The sequence below is a fragment of the Terrapene carolina genome, unplaced genomic scaffold, assembly GCF_002925995.2.
Source record: "Terrapene carolina triunguis isolate 2854851 unplaced genomic scaffold, T_m_triunguis-2.0 Scaffold171, whole genome shotgun sequence".
NCBI lineage: Eukaryota > Metazoa > Chordata > Testudines > Emydidae > Terrapene > Terrapene triunguis.
The window spans coordinates 2,690,076-2,706,282 of record NW_020664522.1 but is presented as its reverse complement, the minus strand read 5'-3'; the positions used below and the strand labels follow the sequence as shown (position 1 = coordinate 2,706,282).

Below are 16,207 nucleotides of genomic sequence, written 5' to 3'. Positions count from 1 at the left end.
CAGACGAATGTTGTCAAGGACAATGGTGTCGCTCCAACAATTGCAACCTGCTTCCAGCCCAGGTTGTGCAATCCCATTACTGAGCAGATCTCCCTCGTGGAGCACCAAAAAGAAAAAGAGAAAAAGTGTGTGTTGGGGAGGTGTTTGGGAGGAGGTGGGGGAGAAACCCATTTCCTGGGGGCAGAGGGGGAGGCTGGGAACCTCAAACAGGACTGGTCCTTGGACAGTCTACATCGGTTTCCTTCCGTCAACAAGTGTCCGCAGAGCACAGAAGGTGAAGCCGTGGCTGACATGTTAACTTTTCGGGATAATTCCTGGTAGCAGAGCGGAAACAAGTGGTGTCGTCAGAAACAGAGAGAGCAAGAACAGAACAAGAAACAAAAATAATAATTTAAAAAACCCAACAAAACATCAGGAGGGGAAAAAATAAAAATAATAATCAAAATACAGGGAGATGTCAAAACAAAAAACCAAAACCAAAAAAGCCACAACCCAAGATCTGGTGAACTGGGTTTTGTCATCTGTGCTACCTTGTCTTTCTTTCTTTTTCTTTCTTTCTTTCTTTTTGTGTGTGTTTGTTTCTGAGATATATATTATATATCATATATAAATATATATATGTATATATATACAGTCATTCCTTCTTACAAAATTTGTCTATAGACAGTTTTGTACTGTTGTGGAAAGGTATATACATCCTTCTAGTTTAGAGGCTAGCTTGCTAAGGAATATTCTTTGATTCTTTCTTGCTTTTTGTTTTTTAAGTTATTTAATTTTTTTAAAGGTATTTATTTAAGGTTGGTCTTGTAGGCCGACTGATGAGACCATCTTTGCCTTGTCTTTGCCAGCGGGGTACTTATTGTCTCCTCTAGACCCATAGTCATTAGCATCGGAATCGCTCCGCTTGCTGTTTGCGCTATGCTTGGTTGGCGTGCCGGGGGGATGGCTCACCTGCCCGTTCTTCTCGTCTGAAAAAAGTTGTTTAATTACGTCAAAGAAGTTACTCAATGGGCTGCCTGGGTACACAAAACAGAAGAGACAAAAAAAAAAAAAAAAAAAAAAAAAAACACAGAGAGAAAGAAAAAGAGAGAGAGAGAGAAAGAGAGAGAGAGAGAGAGAACAAACAAACAAATGAACAATGGGATTTTTAACAAGAAGAACGTGATGAGAGATCCAGAGCCACGTGCATGGGGGTGTGTGGAGGATGAAGAGGATGAGCAGCAAGAGGAAGAGTGTTAGGATGGGACACCTCTGGCAGTGAAGAGGCTGGGAGCAAAACGTGCCAAGGAGGTGTCCTACTTGCATACCATGTGGTTGGGAGCAGAGATCCTACCTAGCAGGGGAACTCCATGGCTACGTGAGCCTGGCACGCAGCACCATGTTGTGGAAACAGCTATATGATTTGTTTGGAATTATTTGGCAACCCTATGAGTGGACTGTAACCCTCAGGGGATGCAGTTCCTGTGTAACTGCATTGATAAAGGTGGGGCATTAATGCATGATCAACTTTGCCTTGCAGCCTTAGCAAGTTCTGTGTTAGACATTATGCTTTTCTTCCTTCCTTTAGTTACGCTGACTGGTCACTCCCTGAATGCCCACTCATCCACCTTCAGCCAGCCACTTGGCCTGGAACAACTGTGCATTCCAGGGGAATACGAGCATTTGAGAAGTGAGTAGGGCTGGGATACAAGGGAGCAAACCTCAGCTAGTATGTGTGAGGCTGTGATTCTGCAAGGTTCTGAGCACCTTCAATCCTTGTTGACAACAGCGGGAGTTGAGAATGCTCAGCAGATTGCAGGACCAGGCTCCTGTGCAGATGTGGTTTCTGGCCGGGATTTAACCTGGTGGGACCACAAAGCAAGAACTAGTATCTGCACTCCACCCTCTTTAAAACAGTCAATGAGCTTCGCTATTATGGAGCTGGGAGCCAAAGGAATTGCAGGGTCATACGCTAATAGAAAACAGCATTAGGAAACTTTGATGAATTTAGCCACGAGATTGGGGCAAGCTCTGGCGCAGATTGGGTGCTGCACATCTGTCAGAACACAGCCTTTCATGTCACTGCAAAAATCTCTTTGGCTGCCATTTCCCCTTTTTATAACACCCTAGATACGTTTTATTATCATTGCCACATGGTGCTCTGGTGTATGAAGTGTCATTGTCCCATATCCACGTTGTACAATGGAACAACACTCTTCTCTACACCCCCTGAGCAATGTAGTTATATAGACCTAACCCCCCTGTGTAGACAGCGCTTTATCAGCAGGAGAGCTTCTCTCTCACCAACAAAAGTTGGTCCAAAAAAAGATAGTACCTCACCCACCTTGTCGCTCTAATTTTGGGATTACCTCACTTTACAAGGCACAAATATTATGTAAGGCGCCCTCATTTACCTGCATAACTATAGGCCTGGTTGTGTCTGGTAAGTAGTATAGTGTTTAACTGAGTGCAGGTGCTGGTTCTGTGCACTGAACACAGCTGTCAAGTCCAAGCCACCATTAGCTACTGGACAGGTGTGACTTAGCTACCTGACTCAGGGTACGTCTTCACTACCCGCCGTATCGGCGGGTAGCAATCGATTTATCCGGGATCGATATATCACGTCTCGTTAAGACGCGATATATCGATCTCTGAACGCGCTCACCGTTGACTCCAGAACTCCACCAGAGCGAGCGGCGGTAGCGCAGTTGACGGGGGAGCCACGGCCATCGATCCCACGCCATCTAGACCCTAGGTAATTCGATCCAAGATACTTCGACTTCAGCTACGCTATTTGCTATACGCTATTTGCATAGCTGAAGTTGCATATCTTGGATCGATCCCCCCCCCTAGTGTAGACCAGCCCTTAGTCTTGGAAATGGCCCACACCAAAACCTCAGACTCCAACACCAACACCAAACACCTTCAGATTTGGGGGAAATTTGAAACCTGGATCCCAGTTTTGTGGCTGAGATGGGACAAGTCATGAATTTCACACAAATTCCAGTTTGGATTCTGAAATCTCCCCAGAGTCCAGGAGGATGGAGGTTTCAGCTATATAATTTTTACTGAGGCCCCTCTCTAAGGCTCAGTGAAGTTGTCCTAGCCAGATGGCTTGCAGGCACACGCTCTGTTCAGACTCTTCTCTACTTCTAGGTGGTTACTCCCTTCCAATGGGAAAAACAAGTGGGGGCAGGGGACGGGGGGAGGAGGACAGTCAGGGAATGCAAGTAACACTCAGCCTTGAATGCAGGACTGTGGACAGGGTAAGTTCTTATGTGGCTTTGGACCCTCATCTTCATACACAAATGGAGTCAGCAGACAGAAAGAATGGAAGAGAGCACTAAAAAAAATGCTGGGTAGGGAGGGAAGGAGAGGGGGGTACTTCTAGTTATTCAGCTGAGCAGTTTATTCAACAGGCTTAGAGGGAAGGGGGAGGGCAGAATAAGCAGAGTTCTATTGGGATTGGGAAGGTTTAAGTTCTTTGCATAGACAGGTACAGAAGACAAAAGTCTAATTTGCAAGAATGGACCAATAAAACGTTAGTACATTTTATATGTAAATGCTCTGCATTTGGTGAGTCCTGATACAGGATTTTTAATCCTCATATTAAAATATGCAATTCCTCCCCCACCCCCATGCCCTTCTGGTTCTCTAGTGTCTGGAGATTTACTGGGCCAACAGTATTTAATAGCCTACCTCCCCTTTGCTGATATCACTACTGAATTTCTTATAATCAGCATTCTCAGCTAAAATTTTAATGGGAAGTGAGAAATCCTTAGGGATATTCAGAGAGAGCTATTGAAAAAAAAATAGGCCATTTCACTAACCCTTTCTTTCCTTTGCCTTTTACAGTAGCTGAGCTTGCAATTAAATAGTTTGTCTCCATCCTCTCTTGTCCTGTTGGCAACCAAGAACTGATCCCAGGGCCAGGCAATATGGGCAACCACAGCATCTATGGCATCCATATTCTTGCCTGCTAGGACACCCAGGGACTAATTTAGATAATGGTCTTGGATTGGGTAAAGGGCACCCACACTGATACTTGCTCTATGTGATGATAAATAAAGAAGGGTCAGGCATGTTGAGAACACCAAGATGGTGAGCGCTGGTTAACTGCCAGACCTGCTGGGTTTATACTGCCAGGAAAATGAGGCCTGAACCTGCAGCAGTTAGTGGACCATAACTAGTTATGTTTAGAAGTCTCCTGCTATTAATACCTGGTTCAAGCAGTGGGATACATCACATCTGCCAATCCAGCTCAGGGTCTCAAAGGGTTAGTATAATATTTCTGAATGAGAGATAATGTCCCATGACTGGGAGCTTCTTGAACCTTGAGTACAAACCCTGGTGGATGCGGTACAAACACCGGAGGAAGGGCAGCATAGCAACGTGGAGATTAGGTTTATATTCATTAGAAAGAGGAGACTGAGCGGTGACATGATTGGGGCATGTGCATTTCTGAGTTGGTTGGTAGGGGTGGATGTTGCAGAACTGTTGGAGAGGGGAGAAGGCTTGAAAACAAGTACTGAAGCTATGGAGGGGCTGGGCATTGAGGGAGTGAAAGAGAAATATCTTTATGCAGAGGGTAATTCATGTGCAGCATAGACTCTGCCTAACGCCGCAAGAGAAGCTGCAACTGTGAATGGACTGGGTGCAGCCAGCACTAAGAGGAAGAAACTGCAGACCAAGGAGGTGAAGAGACCCTGTCCAGACAGGCTGCATGGACTCCCTCTCAAGACCCCATATTTCATTTGCCACTGCTAAGAAATCTGCTTGACATGGACTTGGCACCAACGGGGCCACAGCACCCTGGGCAAAGCCGACATGCTTCACGGAAGAAGAGCGGGTGGTTACACCAGGAACAATGTGTCTGCTTTGACCTCATAAAGAACCTCACCTCCCCCTGCCGGAACTATCAGAAACGAAAAGGAGGTGGGAAGGATTTGGAGCAGCACCAGGAAAGGTTTGGAAGCTGCTATGGCTGCTACAAGCTTGTGGCTTCATAAAACCGTAAGAGAGATGAGGATTCAGTCCTGCATTGAGTGAAGCAAATGGCAAATTCCCATTGAATTAAATGGAAACTGGTCCTTTGAAGCCATCTCTTTCAAATGTATGTGTTTTTAATAAACTCTTCTGTTCTGCTAAGCTCAAACTCTCTTTGTTCAGAGGAGGGTTACTTTTTGTTTGCTTGTTTGGTGCTGGCAGACTCCCTGCCTTTCAAACCATAGGAACCAAAACTATAGGACCTGCTCCAAGAGGATATCCAGTGAGAAGTCTAAATTCCTGGCATCATGTGGGAGGGAGGAGTTAAGAGTGGCTTGTTCCTCCTCTCACAAATATTATTATTATTATTAGGTTAGCACCTAGGGGCCACAGTCAGGGATTAAAGCCCCATTGTGCTAGGCACTGTGGAGATACATAACAAAGAGACAGTCTCTGCCCCAAAGAGCTCACAATCTAATAAAGCAAGACAGCAGGGGACAAGTGTTTTCTCTCAGTTGTATGGATGTCTGAGGCTTCCTGCTATGATAGAGGAAGATGACAAAGGGCCCTGCCTTTATCTTTTCTGCCTTGCTAGAGGCCAACGTATAAGAATCAGTGGAAATTATCCACATTTTTTCCCCTTGGCCTATTCTATTCCATTTGGATCAACAAGTGAATGGGGAAGAGGCAAAAATCTTAAGGTTGCCACTTTTGAATATGTAGCAAATACGTCGCAGAAGACATGCGGCTGACAATTTGCTAGATTTTTAGATGGTGTCAGTGGCCATCAAAGCCATTCCCCTTTTATTACTGCCCTGACAAATCATCTATTTGGGCAGCTTTCTGTATTTCATTTCCATTTAGTGCCCCTGAAAGGAACTAGCCTATTTGGTCTCCATGTGCTAGGCAGATCCACCAGCAAATGGAGCTGGATTGACAATCCAGGAGACTGATGTCTACTTTTCCACAGAAGCACTCCAGCTTTTCCAACAATATGCCTGGCCTGGAAGGACTCCTTTTAGAGGTTTCCATGGCTCATTCAGGCCTTGGCCTCTGCTGACACTGCTGCTGATGGGGCCAGTTGAAGGCAGCATTTGCAGACTGGACACCTATCTGCTAAGGACTGCACTGAGACCATCACACACTATTTGTGTAGGTCTCCAAACCACCATCTGATGATGGTGACTTTCAGTCACCAACAACCTGGGCAGGATTTGAACCAGTAAACTAGAACGCTCCATAGCCCATTCTCCTGCCCAGTCCCCTCAATCATACAGTCTGCAGTGCAAGAGGGAAGGTTACAATTTGCAATTGGCCATATGTATTCGGGTGGCAATTTCTGTCCCTTTCTTGCACACATTTTCCCTCTCTGGGCTCTCTTGCATCTTTCTTTTCTGCTACATTTTAGGAACTTTTTGTACTCCAGAGACATGCATCAATCATTGCAAACAAAAATCACTACCAAGAGCTAGCACCGGCCAAGTCACTACTGCCACACAACATTACAGTGAACTGGTGGAAGGAGTTGTGTGTGCATTTGAACAGCTGCTGGCAATGCAGAGAGCATGCCAGGAGAGGGTGGGGGGCAGGGGCCTAAGCTTTTGGTGTTGAAAGATGCCCTCTTTGCAAATGGTTTGGCCTTCAAACACAGGAAATTCATCACAGGGAGTTCTTTCAATGAAAGGTTCTTTCTTAAAGCTATGGCCACGGCCAGCATCAAGGGCATTGCCACTGTCCATTGTCTTAAAGACCTTTGCTTCCCAATCCCCATCTTCTGTCCACATATGATGCTCCCGGTGCCAGAACAATATTGGCACCTAAGAACAGGATTCGCCCCTTCCTATCAGACAGCCAACTGTGATCTCACAAGTTCTAAGTTCCCTGAACTGTCCCCAATGTGGCACTGGTGAAAATTTCATTCCTTGCCTCTTGCCTCTCACCTCCTATTTCCTGTGAAGTAATCTCAACAACACCGTGTTTCATTGAAAAGGAAAGCCACTCCTATTTAGCACAGCACAGCGCTGCGACTTTCACATGGGACCTTCAGAGGCACTGACTGACATAAATAAAGTGCAGATTGTATGGCAATATTCCTAATCAAAACAGACATTTCTGAGTTTTCTGCAGGCAGACATATTGCTCTGCTAAGAGAGGAAGACACCCGGTGTTGGAGACTTGAAAGTCTGGTCCCATGTGTCACAATAGGAGCTGCTGGATGCTCAGCTCTTTGGAAAATCTGGCCCCAGTTGTGGGTGCTGAGCGCTTGGAAATCTGGTCCCGGGCTCTTTGGAAACTCTGGCCTGTAGTGTTTCTTGTGATAGTTAAATCCTGATTAGATTATGATCTTTTATGGTGGACTTCTCCCCCAGATCCACTCCCCCATGGCTGGGGTCACAATTTGCATCAATATCAATCCAATTGCATCAATTATATATGTAATGGCTGATAGCCAGCAGGATACCGAGAAATGTCAGATTTAATCAAAAACCTGAATGTTCCCTTCTGTACTGCTCACAGCATGAACATGGTGAGCCATGCCTTCCACTGTGGGAGAGCTGCACACATTTGGTGCCCCTGTGTCCCTTCTCTTCGGGGGGTGGGGCCAGAGCAAATGGCAGGGGGCTTCCATAAGGAACAGAACGACTGTCCAATGCCTACAGGGTCATTGTAAGGGAGCTGCAGCTCAGGATATTCTCTGCCACTGCACTCCTGGTTATAGATAACAGTGAGGGGCTCCACATTAGCTATCACAAAGTTGCCCACTTCAGTTGGAGCCTAATTACAGTCTAATCAAGCTTAAACCTGACAGCCCCTCAGGATGGTGCTCTCTGACCACTGACACTTGTATACAGCTCAAGTCATCTCACTAGGAGATAGAAAGAGGAGCCTTTTCTACAGTACAATCACTCACTGTGCATAGAGATACCCTGGACGCTGAGTTTTAAGTCACATGATTCCTTATTCTGAGTAGGAAGTCCTGACCAGCTCTACAAGAAGTAAATAAGCAAGAGATAAAAGTGAGCCTGGGATGGGGGAATGATGTGAACAGTAGCTGGACGCTGCTGTGCTTCTACTGAGGTTATGGCATTTCCGTAAAGGTCACTGACAAACGAAGGACTCCAGGATGATTCATGTTTAACTCTTGGTGACAGAGCCCACAGTTTCACAGTACAAGTACTCAATGCAAGCTGTATCAGAGTCGACATGAAAGCTCCTGAACAGCCTGGTGCCAAAGAAGTTAGATTATGAGCGCTTTGGGGCTATATCTCTTGCTATATTTTTGCACAGTGCCTAGCACAATAAGGTGCTGGTCTGACTTGGGCCTTTAGCTGATACTGTAATACAGATAATAAATAATAATCCTTTCTTCGTTGCCTCACAATCCATGGCCATGGAACTGTTCATGATATAGTCTTAGGGCTTCACTATGGAGTCATGAGACATGAAGAGAAAATGAGCAAAGACTGCCTTCCCTAGAGTGAGATAACCAGCAGCAAAGAGGTCCAGTATGGAGATCAGAAAGTTCACACGGTGAATGGCAAGCACTTCACACAAACCGAGGCAGGAATGGAAAATCAAGTTTTAGAATCGGAGGGACATTTCTGAGCCTCCTGCCAGCAGATAACATCTTGCTGAAAGATGACTCCAACAAAATTGGAAATGGAGTGGAGGAGGCACCTTCGGAGACCAAAACCAGTTTCAGAGTCAGCTTTAATACTGGTGCAACATCAGAATAAAAACTTGACTTATGGTCCTATAGTTAAAGTGAGGCTCTACTCTGATGCTGAAACGACCTGGTGCATTTCTATGTTTATTGTGCTTCAGTGGCTCCAGATCAAATCTGTTCAGTTTACAAATATAAAGATATATATTTTTCATAACCTTTCACACCTGAGCCCAGGCTTTTCCAGGTTGCACATGATCGTCAGTAAAAACAAAACAAAATGGGTTCTGCGGGCCAAATTAGACCCCGAGTGTCATCCATGGAAACCCTTTTTCTCCAATGGGCTGGGCAGCTGTAACAGGCTGGAACTTGGTAAACAATCTGTTGTCGATCCACCACAAGGAAGAGAATCCAGTTCCTTTCGTAGCTGTATTGGCTCTGCCTGGCTTAACAAGAGTATGAAGTATAAGTATGAAGCTTATTTTTGTCACGGAAGCAAGCAGATTTGACTCTGAATACACACAAGGAACAGATTTGTTGAGTTAGGTGCTATTTTTCAGATTACAACTTGAAGGTTTTAACTTTTACGTGGTAATGTTGTTTTTTTATTACACCAGTATTAATTCACGACAGAAACTGTATTATTCTTTGATTTGAGAAATTCCCCTTTTCCATAAATCAATGGTTCAAAATAAAGAGCAAACATTTAGCTCATAAGGATATTGACCGTATTATAAGTCAAAATATTTCCTTTTTCCTACAATGAAATATCACAGCGAGCTGATGGCTGTTTTCTAGGATAAATATTTAGGACAGAGATAGCAGCATTTGTATCATTATCAGACATGCAGCCCCCATGGCAAGCTTCTGGTTACTCACTACTATGAACAGTGATAACTCTTTCTTTTTTAGTGCCAGTCACTATATACAAAGTCACCTTTCAGCCCAATGGGCACTGACATCAGGAGGCCAGGAAGCAGTTAAAGGGGTAACATCAGGGATGAATTTGTCCCAGTCACACCAGTTAATAGTTTATAGATGATGCGAAGTGTTTCTCATTCTCACAAGAGCTTTCGGATTCCTGAGCTGGGGGGGAAAAAGAGTCTAATTTGCTTTTAGTGTCCCATTGCCTACAAAATGCTTTCTTTCACTGGCCTTTCCTCCATTCTCCCTTCCCCTTGCTAGTACTGAAGCTGACACTGTGACAGCTGGTGGGCGTGGCTGGGCAGAAGATGAACAGCAGTAGACACACTGTTTAGAGAGTGCAGAGGACTGACTGGTTTTCTGTGTAGTTCAATTAACTTTCAAGCAATCAGTGGAATCTGAATTTCAGTATTTTTGTATGATATTGCTGTCGGTTCCAGGCAACTAACTGCCGCTTAAGGGAGAGGAGAGATTTACTGTTTGATGCTTTTATGGAGAGGCTGGAGATCTGCCTAGGACATAAATGAGCCTCCAAGAGGAGACTGGGAACAACATAACCCAGGAGCTTAAATAATAAATCAAAATGAACCCCCTTCAGAGAAACAGAAAAACTCCTTCCAGCGAAACTGTAATTTAATGGAAAGAGATCATGTGGATAAAAGGTAACAGACCAAATTCTGCTCTCAACTACACTTCTGTAAACCCTATATTACTTCCATTGTAGCACCCAGAGCAACTTCACTGAAGCTAAAGAAGTTACTTGGCTGTATTTGACTCAGTGAGGAGATCCTAAACAGGTTTGGACTTCAGGTTCAGATAAACATCTGAATGTTTCAGGCCTGCCATCCTGGATTGGACATCTAAAGAGAAGAGGCTCTCTTGTGTCATTTCAGGACTTCCTGTTTCTGTTCAGGCCAGAAGTACCAAGAGAAAAACCTCCCTCAGTGTATTTGGGCATTTCCACTTCTGCTCTCACCAGGAGGGGCAAATGCACAGGAAGAAAGGAAAAATCTATGTGTGTGTGTTTAAATTTAAATGAAATGTGTGGAACCTCGAGCAAGGTCAAACAAGTTAATCCATCCCTAGTAAAAAGCCTAAACTATGGTTGGTCCCAGAGGGGCAATATCAATCCTCAGAGTCAGACTGGAGCTATGCTGATTTACACCAGCTGAGGCTCTGGCCCATAATGTGGGATCTGTTTTATGCAGTGGATTTCCAGGAGAAAGAGGGGATTACCCCAAACACACATGGGGGAGCGGAGGAGGGAGTGATGAGGAGAGGAATTCAAGTAGGATTCTCTCGCCGTTGCAGGAGACACCAGGAGGCAGCAACTCAAAGCAGGGATTGTGGTGCACAGCCTCACCCACAGAAAGGCGACTTCAAAGTGAAGTCTGAGTCAAAGGCGAAAAAGCAAAAATGCCAGCGGGCATGGATTAGAGCGAGGGGAGAAACTCACAAGTGAACAACGCACACTTGTGCAGTGCAGGGTGAAACTGTGATGAGCCCTGTGTGTAGGGGTATGGATGGGGAGGAACAGGAGTAGGTGTGCGTATGTACAGAAGGTAAGTGAGAGGTATAGGGAGTTGTCAGGGGGTGGGCAGATGTGCAAAAGGAGTGGGAGGAGAGGAGGACATTATGTGAGTCAGCAGGGGCTGGGGAGGGATAGAAGGCAGAAGGGAAGTTCTTACCACATTTGGAAAGTCTGCCAGTCATCAACTCCACACAGTTAGTGGTGTCTGGATCATAAAATGGAAAGAGGAGGGAGGGATGGAAAAACATAAAAAAAAAAAAAAAAAAAGTTTCCATACCTCTGTGCACAAAGCAGTCACTTAGCGCATTATCTCCTGGACCAGGAAACACACAAAGCTAGGACTTTACACAACCCAGAACCCAGGCGAAACTGTGCCCCCATTTATGCCAGCGGAGCCCCCAGGGTGTAACTGAGAGCACAATCTGCCTCATTGCCCCCCATTTCCATCCACTCTCTTATCTCAGTTACAGACGTTTAAAACAAGCAAATAATGTTCTGCAACTATATCAATGAATTAAAAATCTTGAAACATATTGTTTCACCCGGCCAGCCACAAAACCGGCCCTACAAAATCAAGATGGTGTCTAAGCAGCTGATCTGTGCAACACCACCATGTTGGCAGCCCATCATGGTATAAGCATGTTATTTTGTATGTGATCTAGGTGTCAGCCATACTCTTCCGGCATCCATCCCCCTCACAAAATCACCTCATATACTCCAAGGGATACTCAGTCATAAACATAATTCTGCCTCCCTTACTCAGACGGAGTAGTCCCTTACTCCTATGGATTTTAATGGGACTGCTCACAGATTAAGGTTCTGCTTAACGTGAAAGGATGGCGGAATCTGCCCGTAAATTGGTTTATGTATATTTTCTAGCAAAATTGCCTGTAGCTCCCATCACCACAGCAGCTAAGTGCTTCTAAACCAAATCCAAGAAACTAGGGTGCAGAAGGTAGAGTAAATGTAAGTGTTAATGCAGAAAGACCAGCCAGGTTGAACGTGACCATGTGGAACTCCTCCCCAGTCTGTTAGTATTCTGGATTCCCCAGCATTCGGGAACCATGCTCAGAACCCAGGGGGATGGCTTCAGAACGCTGGGCAATCCTGAGCGCCCACTGGCTGCCAAGCAGCTAGATGATTTCTAATGCACTTAATTCAGTTTAAGTTCTCTTCTTGCTCTGACTCTCTACCAGCACTTAGATACCAAAGTGATAGGCTTCCTGATGCCAGCCAAGAAGGGGGCAGGCCTGGGTAATCTGTCAGCTCCCCTTTCCCCAGAATCCTGAGAAAAGTAATTAAAAAAGAATAAGGAATCTGGTGGCACCTTAAAGACTAACAGATTTATTTGGGCATAAGCTTTCGTGGGTAAAAACCTCACTTACCCACGAAAGCTTATGCCCAAATAAATCTGTTAGTCTTTAAGGTGCCACCAGACTCCTTGTTGTTTTTGTAGATACAGACTAACACGGCTACCCCCTGATAAAAAAGAATGTAGAGGCACCATGTGCCTGAATAAGATGCTCCCCTGATGTTAATCAAGGTGGGGAGATCACAGTAGGTGTTTTCTAGAGACCATGGAGAGCATTTTGGGTCCATTGGCATTGGTCGGAGCAGCAGAGAAGAACTTCCAGAGATCCCCAACACAAAGGTTAGAGTCTGGCTGGCAGAGGCGTCAGAGAAATAATACCCACCAGGCATGGGAGGCTCCTGAAAAAGGGTTAAGATTTGGGACGAGGGTAAAAAGGAAGGGGATCAGGGAGTGGAGGAAAAATAGGGTGTATGAGAGGGCCTAGGAGAAGGGGGCAGGGATTGTGATGGAGACCTAGGGCATAGGGGTGGTGGGGGGCTCAAGGGAAGGGAGTATGGGACAAAAGGGGATCAGGCATGTGACGGGGGCCAGGAGGTTTAATTGTCCTTTAGGGTCCTTGGCCATCCTGCCCTTGACAGGGCAAGGGTAGGAGTTAGATGTATTCCTATGTATGTGCTGCACAAACCACGTTCCTCACTGAAATTACATAACAAAATATAGAATTTACTAGGACATCAAAGGTGAGTCTGCAATCGGTTTGGATAGAACTCCCTCAGCTGCCGCAAACGGTGTCCAAGGCTTCCAATAGCAGATACCTCCAACCACAATATCCAGCCCCACCTGCATTGCCTGCTCTTGTTCTGAGGGACACCTCTGACCCCAGAGAGGATTGGGGGGAGGGGTGTTTGCCAGATATGTGCCTGTTTTACTATGTGATTTACAAAGATTTTCTTTTTAATTATATTTTATACCCTTTGGATATTAAATAATATTACAAAACAGTGAGCCCTAGAATCTGGAGCCAGATTGCCAACTCCCAGGTTTTGATTCACGCCCATCTCTACTACAATCTTCACAAAATTGCACCATATAATCAAACTATGGCACTCACCTGACCCCCCCCACAGAGCAGGGACAGGACCCATTTGTGTTCTCTGGTTGAAGTAATGTCACCAACACAATTGCATGCTGGGACATTACTCAGGACCAGTGATCCAAATGGGGCTGGAGGAGGATAATCTTTAGGATTTCTATGCCATAGTGTTCTACCTATTCAAAGTGCCATACAAATGTTAATCCTTACAACAGCCCTGGGAGGTAACTTAGTTTTATTATCCTCATTCTATCTATGAGGAAACTGAGGCACCCAGGGCATAATTTATTCCCTGGAATAAATCCACTGACCAATGGATTTACATTAGGGATGAATTTGGCTCTGAGTTCTTAAGGGATGTTGCAGGACTTCAGAAAAAATGGTTTTACATTTACGGATCCATCTTCAGTTTAACTGCCCTGAAAGCCAGTGGAATAATACCAGGGATGAATATGCCACACAGGCCTTGATCCAAAGCCCAATGATATCCATGGAAAAGTTCCCACTGATTTCAGTTGGTATTAGATCAGGCCTCTGATGTGTAATGGTATATTCCCCTTCTGCTTAGCTGTTGGGGGCATTCACCACCTATTGCTAAAGCTCAGGGAATTTAGTCAATGATTAGCAGATCCAATCCTTTAAAGAACTGAAAACTAATTCTTAAATGGGAATGTTCATGCTTTTAAGTGATGGTCCAACTCCCACTGACTTCAGGACTTCCAAGGGAATTGGACTGGACCCTCAGCTGCCAACACTCCACACATAAAGGGGCATATTTGGGTAATGCTTTTGGGGGTTAGTTCCTGGGGGGTTTCTCCAGTGAAATGGATATATCCATGCATTTGTGGATTTGGGCCAAAAACTTAATATTACTTTCAATGGATATTTTGTGCAAATACTGCTTATTTTTTAAATGTCATTTGTGGTCAGTTATCATAGATGGTTTTGCAGTCTGATTTAGATCCATCTAATTGTTTAATTACTGTAAATACATTAATTGAGTGATTTGAATGCAAGAAGACAAATCCCCACACACACACAAATGTGATGTGGCCTTGTGGATGCAATTTGAACTTTAATATCTTAGGCATTATATAATATTTCTGTTTCAAAAATATTAATTGCAGGTTATAGACCTGTATGTGATGGATAGGGAAAAATGCAAAAACTCTTGGAATTACAGGAGCATGGAAAAATATCTGGAGGGCAAAAACAAATAACTCATTTTGTTTCTTAAAAATGTTCATCCAAAACTATAGTACCTGCATTTCTATATGTTGTATAGTACCTGTAACTGCATAGGAAACCATATTTAGTTTTGATGCCTGCCTCATGCATTATCAGGTGTTTTTTTTTTAAAGAACACCACACAGATGTCCTTGAACTACAGTTTCCAGAATGCATCAGTTAAATACGGAGTGGCTAAAAATCCTTTCCCTGTCTCCCTTATAACAACCGTTTGAATAGTTTCAGCCATTTCTATCATACTGTAATGTTTGTTCTAATAAATACTCTAGATGATAAAAGTTTCACAACCTAAAAATAGCATTTGTATCCATAGAACATTTAATGAAAACCAATCCAGCAAACTGTCCGCAGCTGGTTTTCTGTCCATGGATAATAATCCAGACCCCGATGCCTGCACGATTCAGATGGCTTGTGAGGCAAATGAGGCCGAATTCCAAGTGTCTTCAGCTATCTGAGAAGTGTGGGTGTGTCGTGTAACTGCACTTCTTAAAGTGTACAATAGATGTTAATTAAAAAATAATATCTGTGCTGGTGATCTTGGGTATTCCTTACACCACAGAGACTCCTGCAGTCAATCAGATTTCTGATTTAACAAAGACCCTGTTATAAATCAAATCCAGTGTGTTTCATGAGGATACGGATAAACTGGTTTGCACCAAAATTCAGAGCAGCCCTGAACCTTATTTTTTATTATTATTATTTTGATGAAGTTCTCTTAACTTTTCTTTCACTCTTTTCTTTTTTCTTCACATTCTCATATGTTTCTGCACTTCCTATATTTGCCTGCAAAAAAGTCCGGTTTCCTGGTATTTCTGATTTCTGCTAATCCAGGAAACATCAGGCAAGAAACTGTGGCTGTGAGATTTCTAGATCAAGGACCTGATCCTACCAAGTGCTGAGCATCTCCTGCAAGGTGCTGAGTGCCCTTGATTGCCATTAGCTTGCTCAGCTCCAAAGTAGTTCAAGTATCTTTCCCAGCTTTTGGGTGCTTGTCTGAAGTATATCGTTCTCTCATCAAGGATCTGGATGCTTGAATTTCATTCTTATGGTTTAGATCTTCACCAGAACCCCCTTGGTGGAATTACTTCCTTGTAAATTCCTCAGTTGTTATTTACTCAGTCTTTCTAGACTGATGATGAAAATCTGCAATTCCTTTTTTACATTTGGATGTTGCAAATTTCATATCCATCTTCCTAGGTAATCTTTCAGTTCGTTCCAGCTCCTGGGCAAAATGTGAGTGCACAGCTATAAAAGCCTATAAACTAATAAAGCTATTTCAGTCAGCTAAGCATCATTTATTCTGCACAGTACATATATCAGTACAACAGGAGACTGCATATGTATATGCTGGCTATAAGTACAGAGATATGGCAGAAAGCATCCACACAGGCTTTATTTTGAGAGAGAGAGAGAGAGAGAGAGAGTGTGTGTGTGTGTGTGTGTGTGTGTGTGTGTGTGTGTGTGTGTGTG

General features: G+C 44.1%; 1 protein-coding gene across 1 annotated transcript in view; it reads right to left on the bottom strand.

Annotated features, from left to right (window-relative positions):
- Nucleotides 1-751: 751 nt before the first annotated feature.
- BRSK2 (BR serine/threonine kinase 2) overlaps nt 752-16,207 on the bottom strand; it is a 453,700-nt gene continuing 438,244 nt past the window's right edge. The window contains exon 19 of the mRNA XM_026653919.1: nt 752-968. Within this exon, the coding sequence (XP_026509704.1) occupies nt 793-968 (176 nt within the window). The 3' untranslated portion in view covers nt 752-792. The remainder of the gene's footprint in view (nt 969-16,207) is intronic.